Source organism: Chiloscyllium plagiosum, unplaced genomic scaffold (assembly GCF_037043375.1).
Source record: "Chiloscyllium plagiosum isolate Xiang-an unplaced genomic scaffold, Cpla_swu_hap1 HiC_scaffold_37, whole genome shotgun sequence".
Classification (NCBI taxonomy): domain Eukaryota; kingdom Metazoa; phylum Chordata; class Chondrichthyes; order Orectolobiformes; family Hemiscylliidae; genus Chiloscyllium; species Chiloscyllium plagiosum.
In genome coordinates this window covers 284665-307665 of record NW_028270175.1, presented here as the reverse complement: position 1 = coordinate 307665, position 23001 = coordinate 284665, and the positions used below count along the sequence as shown (strand labels likewise).

General features: G+C 43.7%; 1 protein-coding gene across 3 annotated transcripts in view; it reads right to left on the bottom strand.

Annotated features, from left to right (window-relative positions):
* vwa5b1 (von Willebrand factor A domain containing 5B1) overlaps nt 1–23001 on the bottom strand; it is a 217026-nt gene that overhangs the window by 135534 nt on the left and 58491 nt on the right. For all 3 annotated transcript variants that reach the window (XM_087980186.1, XM_087980187.1, XM_087980185.1), the window contains exons 7-8: nt 10991–11115; nt 346–522 (exon numbers count right to left, since the gene is read on the bottom strand). In XM_087980186.1, coding sequence (XP_087836312.1) covers nt 346–522; nt 10991–11115 — 302 coding nt within the window. The remainder of the gene's footprint in view (nt 1–345; nt 523–10990; nt 11116–23001) is intronic.

The window sequence follows — 23001 nt, the reverse complement described above, 5'->3', positions numbered from 1 at the left end:
GACCCATTCCCTACATTTACCCCAGACTAATACACCTAACCTAAACATCCCTGAACACTATGGGGTAATTTAGCATGGCCAGTTCACCTAACCTGCAAATCTTTGTGATTGTGGGAGGAAACATGAGCACCCAGAGGAAACCCACACAGACACGGGGAGAATAAGCAAACTCACATAGACAGACAGTCGCCCAAGGATGGAATCGAACCCAGGTCCCTGGTGCTGTAAGGCAGCAGTGCTAACCGCTGAGCTACCATGCCACCTCAAGCTGAGGAACAACACATTATTTGTGACTATGCCCTTCAATAAACAGTGAACAGCAAAAGCATAACTGTTTGTTCTTACCTTGACACAGCTGATATTCACTCCACTCATACTTCCACTACAGTCTATTAGAAAAATGAACTCGCCCTGTGCCATCCTTAAATCTGGGGAAACAGTCTTCAAATCAGGACAGAAATTCAACATGATGACAGGATTGTGCCCAATATCTTTGTTGAGGCGTTTTCTAATGATCTCAGACTGTCAGAAATAAAGCACATATTTAATTGACCATAAATTAAACAGAAGCAGAAACATAGAAAATAGCTGCAGGAGTAAATCCTTTGGCCCTTCGAGCATGGCCCATCATTCAACATGATTAAGGATGACCATGTAATCTCAGTATCCCATTCCTGGCCTCTCCCCACACCCCTTGATCCCTCTCAGCAAGGGCCACGTCCAGCTCCCTCTTGAATATATCTATCAAACTGGCCCCAAGAGCTTCCTGTGGGAGAGAATTCCACAGATTCACAACTCTGAGTGAAGAAGTCCTTCCTCATCTCAGATCCTGAAAGACTTACCCCTTATTCTTAGACTGTGAAGTGAATTATTAATCTGCATAAAATCTAAATTTTACGGAAAGTCTGTGAAAATTGGAATAACAAAGGATAGAATAAACCATGACGTTTTCAACAGCCAAACAGCCTGCTGCCACAATATTTCTTGAAATACATGGTCTGGCCCACTCCTGCTTCTAATCCATTTGTGCATACAGAGTCATAGAGGTGTACCCTTCGACCCAACCTGTCCATGCCGACCAGATATGTTTGTGATGGGTGAGCAGTGGCATGACTGTGTTCTCATCCTAGTTAATGTTATACTGGACAAGTCAGATCCCAGAATGAAATCTGGCTTGATGGATCTGTTTCTTGTTTGTTTTATTTAACTTGGTCTTTTACTGGGACATAAGCACACAATGCTGCCACTATTGTTTTAACAACAAAACAAAAGTTACTGCAGAAAAATACTCCACGGTTTTGAACAAAAACTAAACTTTCACTATAGAAAGTTAGAAAACAAAACAATTTACAATAGCCATGCAATTCAGGCATTGAACAGCATTAACATGATGAGTATAGAGTTAATAAACAAACTTTGGGATACATCCCACAGACAGCACTTTAAAAGGCCGATGCGGTCAAGACAAATCCCACCCAGACGTTAGTGACAGTGTGGACCATCAAATCCAATTCAAAGTCTGTTTCCTTTGCAAGGGATTCTAATTCTTCACTTTTGAATATCTAGATTCAGGACTAGATGCCACCGTGGGCGGCACGGTGGCACAGTGGTTAGCACTGCTGCCTCACAGCGCCAGAGACCCGGGTTCAATTCCCGCCTCAGGCACTGACTGTGCGGAGTTTGCATGTTCTCCCCGTGTCTGCGTGGGTTTCCTCCGGGTGGTCCGGTTTCCTCCCACAGTCACAAAGATGTGCAGGGTCAGGTGAATTGGCCAAACTAAATTGCCCGTAGTGTTAGATAAGGGGTAAATGTAGGGGTATGGGTGGGTTTCGCTTCGGCGGGTCGGTGTGGACTTGTTGGGCCGAAGGGCCTGTTTCCACACTGTAATGTAATCTAAAAAAAAACTCACTTGAAAGTATTTCCACTTCAGAACTGCCTTATATACTGCTCACGTAGTTAACTTCTTAGAATCACAGATTTGTGCATTACGGAAGAAGCCCTCAGTCCATCAAGTCTGCATTGATAAAAGAACTAATCTAAAGCTATGCTTGTGCCAGTTTCCTGCAATAGGTCCATAAGCTTGAATGTGATAACATTAAGTACACATTCAAGTATTTTTAAATGATGTGAGGAGTTTTGCCTCAACGAGGCTCCCAGGTAGTGCATTCCAGATTCCCACCACCCACTGGGTGAAAAAATGTTTCCCTCTAAACCTTTTGCCTTTCACCTTAATATTATGGACTGACCTTTTAAACAAAGAACAAAGAAAATTTACAGCCCAGGAACAGGCCCTTCGGCCCTCCAAGCCTTGCTGATCTAAATCCACTGTCTAAACCTATCGCCCAATTCCTAAGGATCTGTATCCCTCTGCTCCCCACCGACTCATGCATCTGTCCAGACGCGTCTTAAATGAATCTACCATGCCTGCCTCTACTACCACTGCTGGCAAGCGTTTCAGGCACCTACCACCCTCTGTGTAAAGTACTTGTCATGTGTATCCCCCTTAAACTTTTCTCCCCTCACCTTGAAAGCGTGACCTCTTGTTATTGAATCCTTCACCCTGGAAAATCCAACCTGTCTATACCCTTCATAATTTTATAAACCTCAATCAGGTCCCCCCTCAATCTCCTTTTTTCTAAAGAAAATAAACCTAACCTACTCAACCTTTCTTTATAGCTCGCACCTTCCATACCAGGCAACATCCTCATAAACCTTCTCTGCACCCTCTCCAAAGCTTCCCACATCCTTTTGGTAATGTGGCGACCAGAACTGTACACAGTATTCTAAATGCAGCTGAACAAATGTCTTGTACAATTTTAACATGACCTGCCAGCTCTTATGCTCAATACCCCGTCCAATGAAGGCAAGCATATCATATGCCTTCTTGACCACGCTATCCACCTGTGCAGCAATGTTCAGGGTACAATGGACCTGAACTCCCAGATCTCTCTGCTCATTAACCTTTCCCAAGGCTCTTCCGTTTACAGTATAGTTTGCTCTAGAATTAGACTCCCAAAATGCATCACCACACATTTGTCTGGATTGAACTCCGTCTGCCCCTTCTCCACCCAACTCTCCAGTCTATCTATATTCTCCTGTATTCTTTGACAGTCCCCTATGCTTTCTGCTACTCCACCAATCTTCGTGTTGTCAGCAAAATTACTGATCAGACCACCAATACCCTCTTCCAGATCATTTATGTATATCAACTAAGTAGAACAGTTTTATCTATGGAGAACAGTTTTATCTATCCACCTTATACATGCCCCTCAATTTTATTCACCCAAGGATCCCTCAGCTTTCACTACCCAAAGAAAACAATACGTTTATCCAGTTTCTCTTCATAGTTGAAGTGCTCCATCGCAGGCAGCATTCTGATAAATCTCCTTTGCATTCCCTCCAGTGTAATCACATCTTATGGCGTGGTGATCAGATTGCACTGTACCAGTATTGAACATGGTTCTCCAGTTCTGGCTCAACCAAAGTTCTGTCTAGCTCTAACATAATCTCCCTGTTCTTATTATCTATGCCACGACTGATAAAGACATGTCCCATATATCTTTTTAACTGTCTATTAACCTGCCCTCCCACCCTTAGGGATCTGTGGACAAGCACTCCAGAACCCCTGTTTCTACCTGGCACTCATTGTGTACTGTCTTGTCTAACTTCTTCTGAGAGTGAGCTCCCAGGACTCTGGAGACTGCCCCAAGAATCTCATTATTGGCATAAATTCAGCTTGTATCAAACATCCAGCTTTACTGAGCTATTGCTGTATTTCTTGCTCTAATCTTTCTCAGCTGTCTAAATGAATACTGCTGGTGAGCTTCCTTCACCACATTTTCAACTGAAGTTAACTTTCTATGGCTTTCAGGGACTTCTCCTGCACTAACTGACTACACTCTGACTTGTGCTGCCTGCATTTTCTTTGTTTCAGCACTAAGCGCCAAACTGCAGTTAACCTCTCTCCCAGTCAAACAAACAGATAAATTGAGAACAGAAAATCCTTAAGCATCATCCACCGCCATGATGTTGTGGCCCTCTCTAAGCTACCATTGATTCAACCTTGAAGTCAATGGCTGCTTATTTATAATTTTTCTGTAATCTGATCATGTAAATATATTATACAATTTTTAAGTTAATCAAATGCTTTTATTATAATTTAGCTGTAATGCCTAAACAAAACATCTCCCTGAACTGAACCTTTCTGCAACTGGTGTGGACAGTTTTTCAGCTCAAAAAGTCAACCTGCTCTTTTGAGGAAATTCCAGAGTTCAAGTATTATAGAACTATAGAAAATAGAAATATAGAAAACTTGGCCCTTTAAGCCTGCTACCTCACAGCTGGTCATCCAATTCAATACCCTGTTCCTGCTTTTCCTCCATATCCTTTGATTCCTTTAGCCCAAGTGTTACATCTAATTCCTTCCTAAAATCATATGATGTTTTGTCTTCAAATATTTTCTGTGACAGTGAATTCCACAAGCTCAGCACTCTCTGGGTGAATAAATTTCTCCTCACCTCAATTCTAAATGATTTACCTGTAACTTTATTCTGTAATTTGCTGTGAAACCAATCTGAAGCCCATCTAACCTACACTATTCTATTCTCGTCCATATGCTGATCCAATGATCATTTAAATGCCCTTAAAGTTGGCCAGTCTACTACTGTTGCAGGCAGTGCATTCCACGCCCCTAATTATTCTGAGTAAAGAAATAACCTCTGACATCTGTCCTATATCTATCACCCCTGAACTTGAAGCTATGCCCCCTCATGCTAACCATCACCATCCGAGGAAAAAGACTCTCCACCTGATCTAACCCTCTGATTATTTTATATGTCTCAATTAAGTCACCTTAACCTTCTCAACCTTCTTCTCTTTAATGAATACAGTCTCAAGTCCCCCAGAATTTCCTCATAAGACCTTCCCTCCATACCATGCAACATCCTAGTAAATCTCCTCTGAACCCTTTCCAAAGCTTCCACAATCTTCCTATAATGCGGTGACCAGAACTGCATGTAATACTCCAATTGCAGCCACAACAGAGTTTTGTACAGCTGCAGCATGCTCTCATGGTTTCAAAACTTGATTCCTCTACCACGTGCCTTCTTAAAAACCCTATCAACCTGGGTGGCAACTTTCAGGGATCTATGTACATGGACACAGATCTCCCTGCTCATCCACACTACCAAGAATCTTACTATTTGCCCAGTATTCTGCATTCCTGTTACTCCTTCCAAAATGAAACACCTTACACTTTTCTGCATTAAACTCCATTTTCCACCTCTCAGCCCAGCTCTGCATTCATAAAAATGACAAACAGCAGTAGACCCAAAACAGATCCTTATGTTACACCACTAGTAACTGAACTCCCATCAACTACCACCCTATGTCTTATTTCAGGTAGCCAATTTCTGATCCAAACCACTAAATCACCCTCAATCCCATGCTTCAGTATTTTGTGCAGTAGCCTACCGTGGGGAGCCTTATCAAGCACCTTACTGAAATCCATATACACCACATCAACCGCTTTACCCTCACACACCTGTTTGGTCACCATCTCACAACTCAATAAGGTTTGTGAGGCACGACCTACCCTTCACAAAACCATACTGACTATCCCTAGTCAACTTATTCCTCTCTAGATGATTATGAATCCTATCTTTTACAACCTTTTACAACACTTTACACACAACTGAAGTGTGTCTCGCTGGTCTATAATTACCAGGGTTGTCTCTACTCCCCTTCTTGAACAAGCAGACAACATTTTCTGTCCTCTAGTCTACCGGTACTATTCCTGGAGACAATGGCAACATAAAGATCAAAGCCAAAGTCTTCTCAGAGAATCCTAGGATAAATCCCATCTAGTCCAGGGGATTTATTTATTTTCACACTTTCCAGAATTTCTAACACCTCCTCCTTGTGAACCTCAATCCCACACAGTCAGTCGCCTGAGGCAGGAATTGAACCCGGTCTCTGGCGCTGTGAGGCAGCAGTGCTAACCACTGTGCCACCGTGCCGTGCCAATACCAAATCCAATGTGGCCTCACCCCTTGTTGGCCTGTTTACATACTGTATCAGAAAACCCTCCTCTACACAATGGACAAAACCTGAACCATCTGGGAACTATAGTATTCAAAGTTTGTGAAAAGATTTGTAGCTCGGGTGCTCGTTGTTGTGGTTCTGTTCGCCGAGCTGGGAATTTGTGTTGCAGACGTTTCGTCCCCTGTCTAGGTGACATCCTCAGTGCTTGGGAGCCTCCTGTGAAGCGCTTCTGTGATCTTTCCTCCGGCATTTATAGTGGTTTGAATCTGCCGCTTCCGGTTGTCAGTTCCAGCTGTCAGTTGCAGTGGTCGGTATATTGGGTCCAGATCGATGTGCTTATTGATTGAATCTGTGGATGAGTGCCATGCCTCTAGGAATTCCCTGGCTGTTCTCTGTTTGGCTTGTCCTATAATAGTAGTGTTGTCCCAGTTGAACTCATGTTGCTTGTCATCTGTATGTGTGGCTACTAAGGATAGCTGGTCGTGTCATTTCGTGGCTAGTTGGTGTTCATGGATGCGGATCGTTAGCTGTCTTCCTGTTTGTCCTATGTAGTGTTTTGTGCAGTCCTTGCATGGGATTTTGTACACTACATTGGTTTTGCTCATGCTGGGTATCGGGTCCTTCGTTCTGATGAGTTGTTGTCTGAGAGTGGCTGTTGGTTTGTGTGCTGTTATGAGTCCTGTGCCAACCGCCTAAGCGCCACATACGAACAATTACGGTTCCTGCATGAATGCCGAAAGAATCGAATCCTTCCACCATGTGTCAGATACAGACCACCAGTCAACAACCCACTAGCCAGGGACACAGCCAGACAGAACGGACTCAGGATGATCCAGGTAATGATTACAGACGCTCACAACAGACTTCACAAATACAGACAAGAAATTGTGCGCCAAAAATCGTTAATTTCAAAAACCACCAATCAGGAATGGACCCGAACCATAGAACAGGCCGTCACCATAGGACAGAACAGGACCACACAACGCAAAAAAACGGCACTCAAAGAAAAAATGGCCAAACTAACACACAACAGAGAGGACACCACAACACACACCTGGATTAGAAACCTCTCTCACAGACAGCTCACAGACACGGAAAGAACAATACTGGCCAAGGGACTCAACTACAACCACAGGGACGCCAAGACAGCAGACTTCCTAGCAGCACTAGAATGCACACTCCGGAACAATGGACTGACAGAAGAGACACAACAAACAGTGAGACAAAGTATCGTACCTCTGATAACAAGGAAAAGACAAACACATAACCTCAACACCAAGGAGAGGGAAGCACTAAAATCACTAAGAAACGATAAGAACATAATCATACTACCAGCAGACAAAGGCAGAATGACAGTCATCCTGGACAAATCAGACTACATCCAAAAAGCACAACAATTACTTGCAGATACCAACACCTACCAAAAGAGGGAGTTTGACCCCACCCCACAGCTCACCAATAGGATAAACAACACACAGAGGAACCTACAAAAAAACGGACAGATAACCAGGTCGGACCTACAAAGAATGAAACCTGAAAGCAACACCACCCCCAGATTCTATGGACTACCTAAAGTGCACAAACCAGACATCCCACTCAGACCCATAGTATCACTACCAGGGACACCATCACACAAACTGGCTAAAGAACTACAGCAGAAACTGAAACACCTGATCAGTGGATCCAGACACTCTATACAGTCAACACAGGAATTCTTGGACATCATCAGAAATATACACATAGACAAGGAAGAAACTATGGTCTCATTCGATGTAACGGCACTGTTCACCTCTATCGACAAAACCTTAGCCAGAGAAACAATAGCCAACCTGCTGGACATACAGAACAGACAACAGGATGTTGAACCTATCAACAAAGACGGCATACTCAAACTACTGGACCTGTGCCTCACAACACACTTCACATTCAACAAACAAATATATGAACAAATCAACGGCACACCCATGGGCTCACCCATCTCTGGACTCATAGCAGAAGCGGTAATGCAAATATTAGAACAAACAGTCTTACCGCAAATTCAACCCAAACTCTGGGTCAGATATGTGGATGACACCTTTTGTAATCATTAAAAACACAGAAATAGAAAACACACACCGGATCATCAACGCCACACTCACAGGAATCCGATTCACTCGAGAGGAAGAAAAGGACAACCAACTCCCATTCCTAGACATGATGGTACAAAGAACACCGAATGGAGAATTCACCACAAAGGTATACAGGAAAGCCACACACACAGACCAAGTCCTAAACTATGAAAGCAACCACCTCAACACACACAAAAGAAGTTGCATCAAGACACTATTCAAAAGAGCCACAACACACTGCAGTACACCAGAACTGCAAAAAGAGGAAGAAGAACACCTATACAATGTATTCGCCAAAAACAGAAACCCCCTCAATTTCATCAACAGATGCCTAAGGGAAAGACAACGGAACGAGGACATGCCACAACCCAAAGGACTAGCCACACTACCATACATCAAGAGCATTTCCGAACTGACAGCCAGACTACTGTGACCACTATGACTCATAACAGCACACAAACCAACAGCCACTCTCAGACAACAACTCACCAGAACGAAGGACCCGATACCCAGCATGAGCAAAACCAATGTAGTGCACAAAATCCCATGCAAGGACTGCACAAAACACTACATAGGACAAACAGGAAGACAGCTAACGATCCGCATCCATGAACACCAACTAGCCACGAAACGACACGACCAGGTCACCTTAGTAGCCACACACACAGATGACAAGCACCATGGTGGGCGGCATGGTGGCACAGTGGTTAGCACTGCTGCCTCACAGCGCCAGAGACCCGGGTTCAATTCCCGACTCAGGCGACTGACTGTATGGAGTTTGCACATTCTCCCTGTGTCTGCATGGGTTTCCTCCGGGTGCTCCGGTTTCCTCCCACAGTCCAAAGATGTACAGGTCAGGTGAATTGGCCATGCTAAATTGCCCGTAGTGTTACGTAAAGGGGTAAATGTAGAGGAAGGGTGGGTTGCGCTTCGGCGGGTGGGTGTGGACTTGTTAGGCCGAAGAGCCTGTTTCCACACTGTAAGTAATCTAATGAATTTGACTGGGACAACACTACTATTATAGGACAAGCCAAACAGAGAACAGCCAGGGAATTCCTAGAGGCATGGCACTCATCCACAGATTCAATCAATAAGCACATCGATCTGGACCCAATATACCGACCACTACAACTGACAGCTGGAACCGACAACCGGAAGCGGCAGATTCAAACCACTACAAATGCCAGAGGAAAGATCACAGAAGCGCTTCACAGGAGGCTCCCAAGCACTGAGGATGTCACCTAGACAGGGGATGAAACGTCTGCAACACAAATTCCCAGCTCGGCAAACAGAACCACAACGACTATAGTATTCCTAGTCAATATTCGGGAAGTTGAAGGCCCCCATAACAACTACCCTGTTACTCCCGCTTCTATCAAGAATCATCTTTGCTATCCTTTCCTCTCCATCCCTGGAACTATCTGGAGGCTGATGGAAAGCTCCCAACAGGGTGACCTCTCCATTCCTGTTTCTAATCTCAGCTCATACTACCTCTGTAGACGAGTCCTCAAAATTTCCTTTCTGCAGTCGTAATACTGTCCTTGACTAACAATGCCACATCTCCCCCTGTTTTACAACTTCTCTGCTCTTACTGAAACGTCTAAGACCCGGAATCAGCAACAACCATTCCTATCTCTGCTCTACCCAGGCCTCTGAAATGGCCACAACATCAAAATCCCAGGTACCGATTCATGCTGCAAGTTCATCTATCTTACTCCGGATGCTTGAAATAGAAACATTGAAATAGACACATTTTAAACCAACTTCTTGCTTGCCGATGCTCTCTTATGACCTGAAACCTTACTTTGGACGTCATTACTCTCAACCTCCTCTATGCTCGACCTACAGTTTAGGTTCCCATCCACCTGCTCGGTCATGATTTGGCCTCAATTAACAAAGTAGTGTGTTCCATCACATTAAGCAAACCTGTATTGTTGGGAAAATGTATTCCTAGAGAAACCTATAGAACTGTTCATGCAGCATCAAATAAGTACAGAATACAAGCACAAAGTTAATGCAAATGCAAAATAGGGTTGAAAATTTGCAAAAGCAGTACATTTTAATGTTTTTTCTTTCAAACACAATTAGCTCATCTGGAGATGGAAAGATGTGGACAGTTTTTAAAACCTTACCATAGATGGAATACTGTATACAGTTCTGGTCGCTACGCTATCAGAAGGAAATGATTGCACTGGAGAGGGTGCAAAGGAAATTCACCAGGATTTTGCCTGGGATTGAAAGTCTCAGGTATAAGGAGAGTCGAGGCAGGCTGGGTATGTTTTTGTTTTGGAGCTGAGGAAGCTGAGACGGGATCTGAGGGAGATATACAAAATTGAGAGAGGCATAGACAGAATAGTTTATTAAAATCTTTTTCCCATGACAGACGTGTTTAAGACCAGAGGCCATAAGTTTAAAGTGAAGAATACCTAGTTTAGAGGGGATCAGAGAAAAATGTCTTCACCCAAAGCAATGTAGTCTTGTAACATCAAAGCAGCATCTGGACAAGCACTTAAAATTCCAGGTCATAGTAGGCTATGGACAAAGAGCAGGTAAATGGATTAGTGTCATTTGGAGTTTGTTGGTCATCATAGACAGGGCAGGCTGAAGGGCCTGTTAAGTTTGATGACTCTATGGAACCAAAAATTGCTGATCTACTGAGTTGGTTAACCATGAGGTAGTGCTCGAGGAGAGTGATGCAGTTAATAGTGTGAAAACCTAAAGAGAGTTTGATAAGGATAAGAAAATTATGAATTTGGCTGCAGATGTGATGGTTTCAGATTGCAGATTAGGAACTAAAGACATTCTGTAGCTTTGTTGTACAATGAGAAACAAATCATTACCTTTTTTTCTGAACTGGGATCCTTCCTGGTTCCTTTAATGAAATCATTTCTTCCTTTTAAGAATTGCTCATACTCATCTGGTGTCATGTCACCACTTTCTATTAAGATATGTGGCATATGAGGTTCTGAGGAAAATAATCACAACATTTTATCAAACAATTAAAGTCAGAAGTGCAGGAGGTCTGGCAAGAGTTAATGGCTGGAAATTTCTTCGGCCCTGAATGATAAGGGTTATCATGAGAAATCTGGGAAAATCAGGTGAAATATTCACTGGGCACTTCTCAACATTGAGACCAAAAAGTCATATTTTCCAAACAAGTCTCAGACATCAACACAGGACATAGAATAGAATAGTACAGCACAGGAACAGGTCCTTCAACCCACCAAAGCTGTGCTGACCATGATTCCATTCTAAACACATCCCAACTACCTGCACATGGTCCATATCCTTCTATTCTCTACCTGTTCATGGTGGGAGTCTATGTTGGGGATTATACACGTCAACCTGGGATGCAGGGGGACAAAGACTGTGAAAGCTGGTAACTTGACATATCATGGGGAAAAGGTGGGAGTGCATTGGATGACATGGGATGTTGCAGGATGAGAGGTTGTAGTCAGTCACCACTCCCACAACCTCGATAAGGGGAGTTTGCAACACAACGGAGAACATGAACAAATTGTAGTCTTGGGGCTCAAGAGTTAAGGGTGAGAGCTGGGAACATGTGTGGGTCAGTAAAGATGAACTGTCCAGGCTGCGCTTGATAGAGGGACAACCTGATGACCAGCCTGAATCTGGATCTCTGTGCCCAGTGCTACCTGCATAGCCTTCCACAACTTGAGTGTTAAATGCAATCCATTAAATGGAAATTAGCTGTGGCCATGCCCAGAGCAGATGCAATTAGTGTTTGTCTTCTGCCCACAGGCTAAATCCCTGAGCATCTGTAGGCCCCTCAAGGGGCAATTACCTCAATCATGCATTGCAAACCATACATTAAAATCATCTGTATTCACTGCTCCCTGCTTGGGAAATGCAGCAGTGACAAATTGGGTGGGGTACAACAACCAGGCACAAGTAATCCTGACCACGTCACTGGGATCTACAGATTGTGAAGCAGAAGTAATCCCAGGTGACCTTAAAGTGACCCCTCAGGGCCCCAGAGAACAAAAATAATTCAAGATCTCATTGGCTGCACAATGGCACTGAATTGATACCTCTCTCTTTGAACTGTAAGTATTCTATACCATGCTCTGTCCTGCAACGCTGCCTTTCGTGGTGATGTAAGGCTGGCAGGACAAGGCCTCAGTCCTCATGCAGCAATCTGCTACTCTTCCTTTGTCACGTGCCTGGTGCTGCATTCATCAGAAGAAGGTCCTATATCAAAGGTCCATGTGGAGCCATTCCATGACCCTCCTTATCAGAGTGCCCCATGTCTCACTGCCTGGAGAACTGGGCAAAACCCGAAATGCTGACTGCTCTCATTACTAAGGAGCTGTTCTGTTTCTGATATTCCCCACCCCATTCATTGAAAGCCTGTCCAATGGGTCCAGCCACAGCAGGGATCCTTGTCGCTGTTGCTCTGGGGATGAGATGACGATGCAGAGAAATTGAGGATGAACAAATTGCAGGATAACTGCGAAATGTTTGGATAACCAGCATTCATAAATTACTGCTTGTTTAGTTATCTGAATGATCAAATGTACGAACAACATACTCCCTGCCTGCCTTGTTTGGATAATCGAGGTTCTACTGTATTCTAAAAGTGGCCTAACCAGTGTCCTGTACAGCCACAACATGACCTCCCAACTTCTATACTCAATGCTGTATCCAATAACGGAAAGAGCAAATGCCTTCTTCACTACCCTATCGACCTGAGACTCCACTTTCAAGAAACTATGAACCTGCACTCCAAGGTCCCTTTGTTCAGCAACACACCCTAGAACCTTACCATTAAGTGCATAAGTCTTGCTCTGATTTGCCTTTCCAAAATACAGAACCTCATATTTATCTGAATTAAACTCCATCTGTCCATTGGCCCATTTGATCAAGATCCCATTGTACTTTGAGGTAACCTTCTTTACTGTTCACTACAGCTTCAATTTTGGTGTTATCTGCAAACTTGCTAATTATACCTCTCATTTTAGATTAGATTAGATTTCCTACAGTGTGGAAACAGGCCCTTCAGCCCAACAAGTCCACACCGACCCTCCGAAGAGCAACCCATTCCCCTACATTTACCCATGACTAATCCACTATGGACAATTTAGCATGGCCAATTCACCCTGATCTGCACATCTTTGGACTGTGGGAGGAAGCCGGAGCACCCAGAGTAAACCCATGCAGACACTGGGAGAATGTGCAAATTCCACACAGACAGTTGCCCGAGCCAGGAATTTTAACCAGTGTCCCTAGTGCTGTGAGGCAGCAGTGCTGACCACTGAGCCACTGTGCCACCCCTTATGTTCACATCCAAATTATTGATACAAAAGATCAGTGGACCCAGCACCGATCTTTGAGGCACAACACTAGTCAGGGGCCTCCAGTCTGAAAAGCAACCTTCCACCACCACCCGCTGTCTTCGGAGCTGAGAGATAAATGGGAGAGGGGTGGTGCTGGGGGGAAGTAGCTGGGAATGTGATAGGTAGATAAAGTTGGGGGTGAAGGTGATAGGTCAGAGAGGAGGGTAGAGTGGATAGGTGGGAAGGAAGATGGACAGGTCAAGAGTGCGGTGCGGAGTTGGAAGGTTGGATCTGGGCTAAGGTGGGGGGAGGGGAATTAAGAAAACTGATGAAATCCACATTGATCTCATGTAACTGGAGGTTCCCAAGGTGGAAGATGAAGTGTTCCTCCAGGCGTCTGGTGATTAGGTTTTGGCGGTGTAGGAGGCCCTGGATTTACATGTCCTTGGTGGAGTGGCAGGGGGAGTTAAAGTGTTTGGCCACAGGGCAGTGGGTTGTTTGGTGCGTGTATGCCAGAGATATTCTCTGAAATGTTCCCCATGTCCTGTCTCTCCAGTGTAGAGGAGACCACATCAGGAGCAACGGACACAGTAGATGATTTGTGTGGAAGTTCAGGTAAATCTCTGTCGAATGTGATGGGATCCTTTGCTGCTTTGGACGGAGGTAAGGGGGGAGGTGGGGGTGCAGAGTTTGCACTTCTGGGGTGGCAGAGGAACGTGACAGTGGGTTGGTAGGGGTCGTGGACATAACGGCACGGTGGCACAGTGGTTAGCACTGCTGCCTCACAGCGCCAGAGACCTGGGTTCAATTCCCGCCTCAGGCGACTGACTGTGTGGAGTTTGCACATTCTCCCCGTGTCTGCGTGGGTTTCCTCGGGGTGCTCCAGTTTCCTCCCACAGTCCAAAAATGTGCAGGTTAGATGAATTGGCCATGCTAAATTGCCCGTAGTGTTAGTTGAAGGGGTAATTGCAGGGGAATGGGTCTGGGTGGGTTGAGCTTCGGCAGGTCAGTGTGGACTTGTTGGGCTGAAGGGCCTGTTTCCACACTGTAAGTAATGTTAAAAAAAAAAAGATGTGTCAGGGACTTGAACCTGGGCATCATGGATCAGATGTAAGGACACTACCACTGCACCAGAGGAACTTCCAAATATAGTGTGGATCCGAGCCACATTGGTCACAGTGTGGATCCAAGCCCCATTGGTCACAGTGTGGATCTGAGCGCCATTGGTCACAGTGTGGATCCGAGCCCCATTGGTCACAGTGTGGATCTGAGCGCCATTGGTCACAGTGTGGATCCAAGCCCCATTGGTCACAGTGTGGATCTGAGCCCCATTGGTCACAGTGTGGATTTGAGCCCCATTGGTCACAGTGTCGATCTGAGCACCATTCGTCACAGTGTGGATACAAGCCCCATTGGTCACAGTGTGGATCTGAGCCCCATTGGTCACAGTGTGGATCTGAGCGCCATTCCTCACAGTGTGGATCCGAGCCCCATTGGCCACAGTGTGGATCTGAGCGCCATTCGTCACAGTGTGGATCCGAGCCCCATTGGCCACAGTGTGGATCTGAGCGCCAGTGTAAAATTTGAACCTTTTCAATCAAAAAGAAAATGCGATTTCATTTATACAAAGCCCTTTACTAAGAAAACTAAAAATCAATACTTAGATTTGTGTGGGATACATATTAATTTGTAAACATTAAATGTCAGTGGCTTTGAAGTTTAAATATGATTGGGAAATGTGCAGATGATATTGTATTACTGTGGTTTTAGATTGTTATTTTAATCAGGACATGTCTGTCCTGTGATTATGGAGCTGGAACAATTGGAATGTTGTGAATCTAAATTACATGTTAATCATATGCTATATCATAGCAGATTGTGGTATGAAATAATTATGGACAGTAGCTGTTTGGAATGGGAAAAACAATTTTAGTTTATTACACTGCAAATGAGGAATTATTTGACAACATTAATTGGAACCATAGTGTCAAGGATGGCCTTGTAGAGGTTTGTGGAATCATTAGAAGCATGGATGGGGTGAATGTCGGGGTCTTTTCCCAAAAGTTCAAAACTCTAGGGCATGGGTTTGGGGTGAGTGGAAAGATTGGGGGAGGTAAACTTGGAGGGAGTAACTGTTTTTTTACACAGACAGTGGTGAGTATATGGGATGAACTGCAAAAGAATGTGGTTTTTGCAGGTACAGTTACAACATTTTAGAAGGCACTTGGACAGGTACCTGAATGGGAGAGGTTTAGAGGGATATGGGCTGAAAATGTGTTGCTGGAAAAGCGCAGCAGGTCAGGCAGCATCCAGGGAACAGGAGAATCGATGTTTCGGGCATAAGTCCTTCTTCAGGAAGGCTTATGCCCGAAACGTCGATTCTCCTGTTCCCTGGATGCTGCCTGACCTGCTGCGCTTTTCCAGCAACACATTTTCAGCTCTGATCTCCAGCATCTGCAGTCCTCACTTTCTCCTCCTTAGAGGGATATGGGCCAAACATAGGCAAATGAAACTAGTTCACTTTAGGAAACTTGGTCAGCATGGACAAGTTAGGCTGGAGGGTCTGTTGAATGAAGGTTTGCCTTAAATATGCATTGTGGAATGTCTTGATATTAGAACCAAAAAGGAGTGATATTCAGCTTAAATGTATCTCGAACAAACAACAATTTGGGTCACAATGAGGAATTGGGTAATGGCCTTGGGGAAATGGATTGAAACAAACATTTTTACCTAAAAAACTCTCAAATGGCAGCAACAATCAGACTACAACATGATAATATTCAAGAACAAATTGACATTTAAAAATCAATTCCACAGGATCTTAACTGGTTCACATTTTTGTCTCTTACTCTCTACACTTCTGCTTGAAGGTTTTTGTGAGGGCGAATGGGAGTTTCAAAGTCAAAAGTTGGATTGAACCAAACTCACTGAAGTTGTATTAGACAAACTAATGGGGCTAAATGCAGATAATTCCGTGGCTCTGATGGCTTGCATGCAAGGACCCTAAAAGAGGAGCTATAGAGATATTGAATGCATTGGTTGTAATTTTCCAAAACTCCTTGGACTCTGAAGAGGTACCAGAGGATTGAAATACTGCCAATGTGACACCCCTATTGAAAAAGGGAGAGAGGCAAAAAGCAGATAACTATCCACTGATTAGCCTAGTATCTATCATTGGAAAAGTAGTGGAATCAATTAAGGAAATCATACCAGAACATTGAGAAAATCATAATCTAATCAAGCAGAGTGAGAATCGCCTCACGAAAGGGAAATTGCACCTGACAAATTTATTAGAGTGGTTGAGACTTCCTTGAAAATGTTGATAGAGGGGATCCAGTACTTGTATTGTATTTAGACTTCCAAAAGGTGTTCAGCACTTTACCTCACAAAAGGTTAAGTCATAAGATAAGAGCCCACAGTGTTAGAAATAGTACATTGTATCTGGGAAAATGCTAGAAGAATTACTATTTGTAACAGAACCCAGGCTATCCAGCTGAAGATACTTCATAGGGCCCATATAGCACCGGTTCGATTGGCAAAATTTAAGGCAGGAGCATCTCCAATGTGTCCTAAATGCAAAATAGAGGTGGGCACTCTTGTACATTGCTTATGGACCTGTCATAAGATCCGTAGATATTGGACTAAAGTAGCAAGTACCCTGACAGAAATTTTAGGAACGGAAATAAAAGTGGACCCCGTATCTCTCCTCTTGGGCTTTTCGAACTTTCCCTCCCTGGACACGTACGGGAAGAGACTATTTTCTATTCTTTCTTTCTGTGCAAGGAAAAATATTTTGATGAACTGGGTGGCGGAGGGCCCCCCTGGACTTTCAAATTGGCACAGATTAATTATGGAATGTATTCCCCTTGACTTCCTTACAAATATGGTGCACCGAAAGACCGAATTATTTTATAAAATATGGCAGCCCTTTTTGAATTACATAAATACAGATATTTCGGCTATCCTAACAAGGGCTTTTATTTAATTGAGACTACAAACCTGGCTGGTCCGCGGCCCCTCGGGGGAGGAATCCCGCACGAATACGGGTTTTATCATATCTGATGTTAACACATCCCGAGCATGTAAGAGACTTAAATATACACCCTGGTTAGTTGTAGGTTAGATTAGTAGACAGTTGAGTTTTGTCTGTTTGTTTTTTTTTCTTTTCGGTTTTTTTTTTGTTGTTTTGTTTTTTTTTGTTTTGTCAAATTTTGGCTATTGTATATTTGAGCTAATTGTATATCAATGTTTATATCTGAGAGTTTTGTTTATTTTTGCAAACTTGTAAAAATGTTAAATTTCTAATAAAAATATCTATAAAAAAAAGAAATAGTACATTGGCATGGAGAATTGGCTATTGGGCAGAAAACAGCAAGAGGAGAGGAGGGGTCCTTTTTCAGATTAGAGACAAGGATCAGTGCTGGGAAAACCACTATTAACAATATATATCAATGACTTGGAAGAAAAAAGTAGACATACAAATTTGTAGGAGAAAGTGAGGACTGCAGATGCTGGGGATTAGAGCTTAAAAATGTGTTGCTGGAAAAGCGCAGCAGGTCAGGCAACATCAAAGGAGAAGGAGAATCAACGTTTCGGGCATAAGCCCTTCTTCAGGAATGAGGAGGGTGTGCCAAGCAGGCTAAGATAAAAGGTAGGGAGGAGGGACTTGGGGGAGGGGCGTTGGGAATGTGATAGATGGAAGGAGGTTAAGGTGAGAGTGATAGGCCGGAGAGGGGATGGGGGTGGAGAGGTCGGGAAGAAGATTGCAGGTCAAAAAGGCGGTGCTGAGTCTGAGGGTTGGGACTGAGAAAAGGTGGGGGGAGGGGAAATGAGGAAGCTGGAGAAATCTGTATTCATCCCTTGTGGTTGGAGGGTTCCTAGGCGGAAGATAAGGCACTCTTCCTCCAGGCGTCGTGTTGCCATGGTCTGATGATGGAGGAGGCCAAGGACCTGCATGTCCTTGGCGGAGTGGGAGGGGGAATTAAAGTGTTCAGCCATGGGGCGGTTGGGTTGGTTGGTGCGGGTGTCCCAGAGGTGTTCTCTGAAACATTCCGCAAGTAGGCGGCCTGTCTCCCCAATATATAGGAGGCCACATCGGGTGCAGCGGATGCAGTAAATGATGTGTGTGGAGGTGCAGGTGCATTTCTGATGGATATTGAAGGATCCCTTGGGGCCTTGGAGGGAAGTGAGGGGGGAGCTATGAGCGCAAGTTTTGCATTTTTTGCGGTTGCAGGGGAAGATGCCGGGAGTGGAGGTTGGGTTGGTGGGGGGTGTGGATCTGACAGGGGAGTCACGGAGGGAGTGATCTTTCCAGAATGCTGATAGGGGTGGGGAGGGAAATATATCCTTGGTGGTGGGATCTGTTTGGAGGTGGTGGAAATTGCGAAGGATGATCCGATGTATCTGGAGGTTGGTGGAGTGGTAGGTGAGGACTAGTGGGGTTCTGTCCTGGTGGTGATTGGAGGGGCGGGGTTCAAGGGCGGAGGAGCGGGAAGTGGAGGAGATGCGGTGGAGAGCATCGTCAACCACGTCTGAGGGGAAATTGTGGTCTTTGCAGAAGGAGGCCATCTGGGTTGTTCGGTATTGGAATTGGTCCTCCTGGGAGCAGATGTGGCGAAGGCGAATGAATTGGGAATATGGGATGGCGTTTTTACAGGGGGAAGGGTGGGAAGAGGTGTAATCTAGGTAGCAATCTCATTAAAGAATGATCTCATTAAAATATATAGGATTCATAAAGGGCTTTGCAGGAAAGTTTCCCTCACGGGAGAGTCAAGGTCCAGGAGGTGTAGTCTCAGACTAAAGAGGTGTCAATTTAAGATTGAGATGTGCAGGAATTTCTTCTTTCAGACCATTGAGAGACTTTGGAACTCCTTGCCACAGAGACCTGTGTCGTGCAGAGTTCTTGTGTATATTTAAGTTTGAGATGGATAGATAGATTCCTCTTCCTACTTTTTATAGTCTTATTATAAGCAAAGAACCCTGCTTTTCCCGAATATCAGGAATGTTCCAACTGATGAAGTGAGATGGGGAGTGCCACACTTGCAAATGACATTGAGCCATGTGGTGTGGATTTTGAGTGTCTGGAAAAGATTACAGGAAGATGTCACATTTATGATAATGATCTAATACTCAATCACTCTCCAGAGATTGATTCATTCTGTATTTTAACTTATTTAAAATAGTAGGGCACGTTATAAGTAATGAAGCAGATATCACAACAAGTGAACTGCTTCCCTTGTGTGCATACATACTACAAGCCCACTGCCTAGAAGCGTCCTAAGGTTGTACACACAGTACACATCAAAGGTGAACCCTCTTAAAAATAAGACAAATGCATGAGATAAATAGACCAAAGAGGCAATTTATGAATATAAGTTTAAATTTAAAAAAGACAATAGGAGCGAAGGTGTAAATATTATACATGAAGACTTGGAAAAATGTAATAGTTGCAAGCACCTGTGATTACTCATAGCTGAAGGTGGAAGTACAGAAATGGAACTCTTGCAATGATGTGGAAGATATCACTGAATCAAAAAGGAAGAATCCCCAAGTCTGTTCAGGGACTGCCCTTGTTACACCATACAAGAGACTTGGACTACATGAAAAAGAGAGGAACAACTAATAGATGCTGGTGAGATACAGCAGCTGAGATAAATGTGTGGACTGATGAGAGGACAAAATCAGGAACCAGTAAATCAGTGCATCAGTGAAGATTGTGGGAGAGAATCAAAGAAAGCAGCTAAGCTGCCTCTCCCTTTCACTTATTTACTGATGCCTCATCCTGGCCTAATCCCAAAACTGCATTATTCCTCAATTTCTCTGATTTCCTCTCATATCCTCTCTAGCATTACCTTATCCAAGAAGCATGCATTCTAAAACTAAAGATAAGAAATAAGAGCATGGAATGGTACAGAGAGAGCCACACAGAGAGACACAGAGAGAGAATTCTGTTCCTTTTCACGCATCTCTCTCTTGCTTTTCACCCACTGCTTCACCACAGAAGGTCAAACCACTATCTTTGTCTACCTTCTTTTGCATTTCTCTTCATTTCAGTGGCCACTAGGCAGCAAAACTGAAGCATGCTGCTTTTGTTATTATTATTGATGTTGGAATAGCCAAGCTGGATGATTGAGGAGAAGTGGGGCTCAGCTTCAATGATGGAACTTCTGTAAAGGAGAATGAGGAGAGGAAAATATTTTCAATACTAACAAGTAGATTTCAGAAACAGTTGGGCAATCAGTACTTCAGCTGGAATGGGGTCAAGGGAACAGAAGAGAGTTAAAGTCACATTAGACTGACTTTCCATCTACAAGGGAGAAAAAGATTATGGAGGAGAGGTAGTGTCGTGGGTAGTGATTAAGTGAAAGGGAAAAGCAGCAGAAACAGCTCAGTAATAACAATAGAATGCATCTAATAATTGTTTGTTGGAGCAGGCAGAGATATTAAATTTCAGAAAATAGTTGCTTATGGAACAAAAATAGTAAAGTTATGTTGGATTACTGGCTCCTTTGTAATACAGAAGGTGAAGGTCCAATATTGATCTTAACCAGATAAATCTAGTAATAAACAGAAAGAGCAGCTCTTTGCCAGATGTGCACAAGTCTGAAATCTTTGTGGCCAATGCCAGGACAATGACTGGATTTTGTTGGGGTTAAGAAAATTAAAGGTGATATAAGTAACTATTTAAACAGATCAATGCATGCAGACATAAGAGCGGAGGATCAGGCAGCTGGAATTAAGAAACGGAGGAAATAGACTGAAACCCATCTCCCTGGCTATTTCACACATCTTCATGTGGGAATCCATTAGAATGTGTGTGTGATTCTGATGGAAAGATCAAAGTCTCTGTATCCCTGATTCTTGGACAGTGAAGGCAACAGAAGAAATCCTTAACATTGAAGATCAAAGATTCCACCAAGACAGCTCTTTTCATCAATGCCTCACTGCAGCCTTTCAATCAACATGAATAGTGGGTCGATATTGTGACTGGTCAGGCCTGAAGTATATCATAGCAAATACCTATAAACAGTTTCTTGGTTTCTTCAACTATACCTCCTATATTTACATCCAAATTATTTATATACATGATGAAAAGCAGTGAACCCAGCACTGATCAAACAGTTAAATCTCATGGAATACAGGGAGAATTAGCCATTTGGATACAGAACTGGCTCAAAGGTAGAAGGCAGAAGTGGAGGGTTGCCTTTCAGGCTGGACGCCTGTGACCAGTGGTGTGCTACAAGGATTGATGCAGGTCCACTGCTTTTCATCATTTATATAAATGATTTGGATGTGAACATAGGTGATATAGTTAGTAAGATTGCAGATGACACCAAAATTGGAGGTGTAATGGACAACAAAGAAGGTAACCTCAGTACAACGGGATCTTGATCAGACGGGCCAATGGGCAGAAGAGTGGCAGATGGAGTTTAATTAGTTAAATGTGAGGTGCTGCATTTTGGAAAGGCAAATCAGAGTGGGGCTTTTTCAGTAAATGATAGGGCACTGAGGAGTGCTGCCAAACAAAGAGATTTAGGAGTGTTGGGGCATAGTTCCTTGAAAGTGGGATCACAGGTAGACAGGGTGGTGAAGAAGGCAATTGTTATGCTTGCCTTCATTAGTCACAACATTCAGTATAAGAATTAGGATGTCATGTTACAGTTATACAGAATACAGTGAGGCCATCTTTGGAATACTGCATACAATGTGGTTGCCCTTCTATAGGAAGGATGTTATTTAACCTGACAGGATGCAGAAACAATTTACAAGGATGTTGCTGGCCTAGAGAGCTTGAACTATAGGGAAAGGTTGAATAGGCTGGGACATTTTTCCCTGGTGACAGAGGAGTGACCTTACAGAGGTTTATAAAATCATGAGGGGCATGGACAAGATGAATATCCAAGGTATTTTAACTATGGTGAGGGAGTCCAAAGCTAGAGAACATAGGTGAGAGGGTAAAAGTTAAAAAAAGAAAGACCTGAGGGGTAACTTTCTTATGCAGAGGGTGGTGAGAGTATGGAGTGAGCTGCCAGAGGAAATGGTGGAGGCTGGTACAATTACAACATTTAAATGGCATCTGGGTAGATATCTGATTAGGAAAGATTTGGAGGGATATAGGCCAAATGCTGGCAAATGGGAATAGGTCATACTGGGATGTCTGGTTGGCATGGACAAGTTGTACTGAAGAGTGATACAGCATGGAAACAGGCCCTATGACACTATGACTCTAAGTTGGTCAGACATGACCCCTCCACTTAATAAAACCAGGCTGACTGTTCAGAAGAAGGGTCACTGGACCCAAAACGTTAACTTTGCCAGACCTGCTGAGATCTTCCTGCAATTTCAGTTTTTGTTTCAGGCTGACCAGTCTTGATGAATCCCTACCTCTCCAAGTGCAGATTAATTCTGTCCCTCAGAATTGCTTCCAATATTTTCCTCAGCAGCAGGGTTAGATTGACTGATCTGTCATTTCCTCGTTTGTCTTTTGCTCCCTTCTTGAATAATGATACCATATTAGCTATTCTCAAGTCCTCCAATATCTCTCTTGTGGCCAG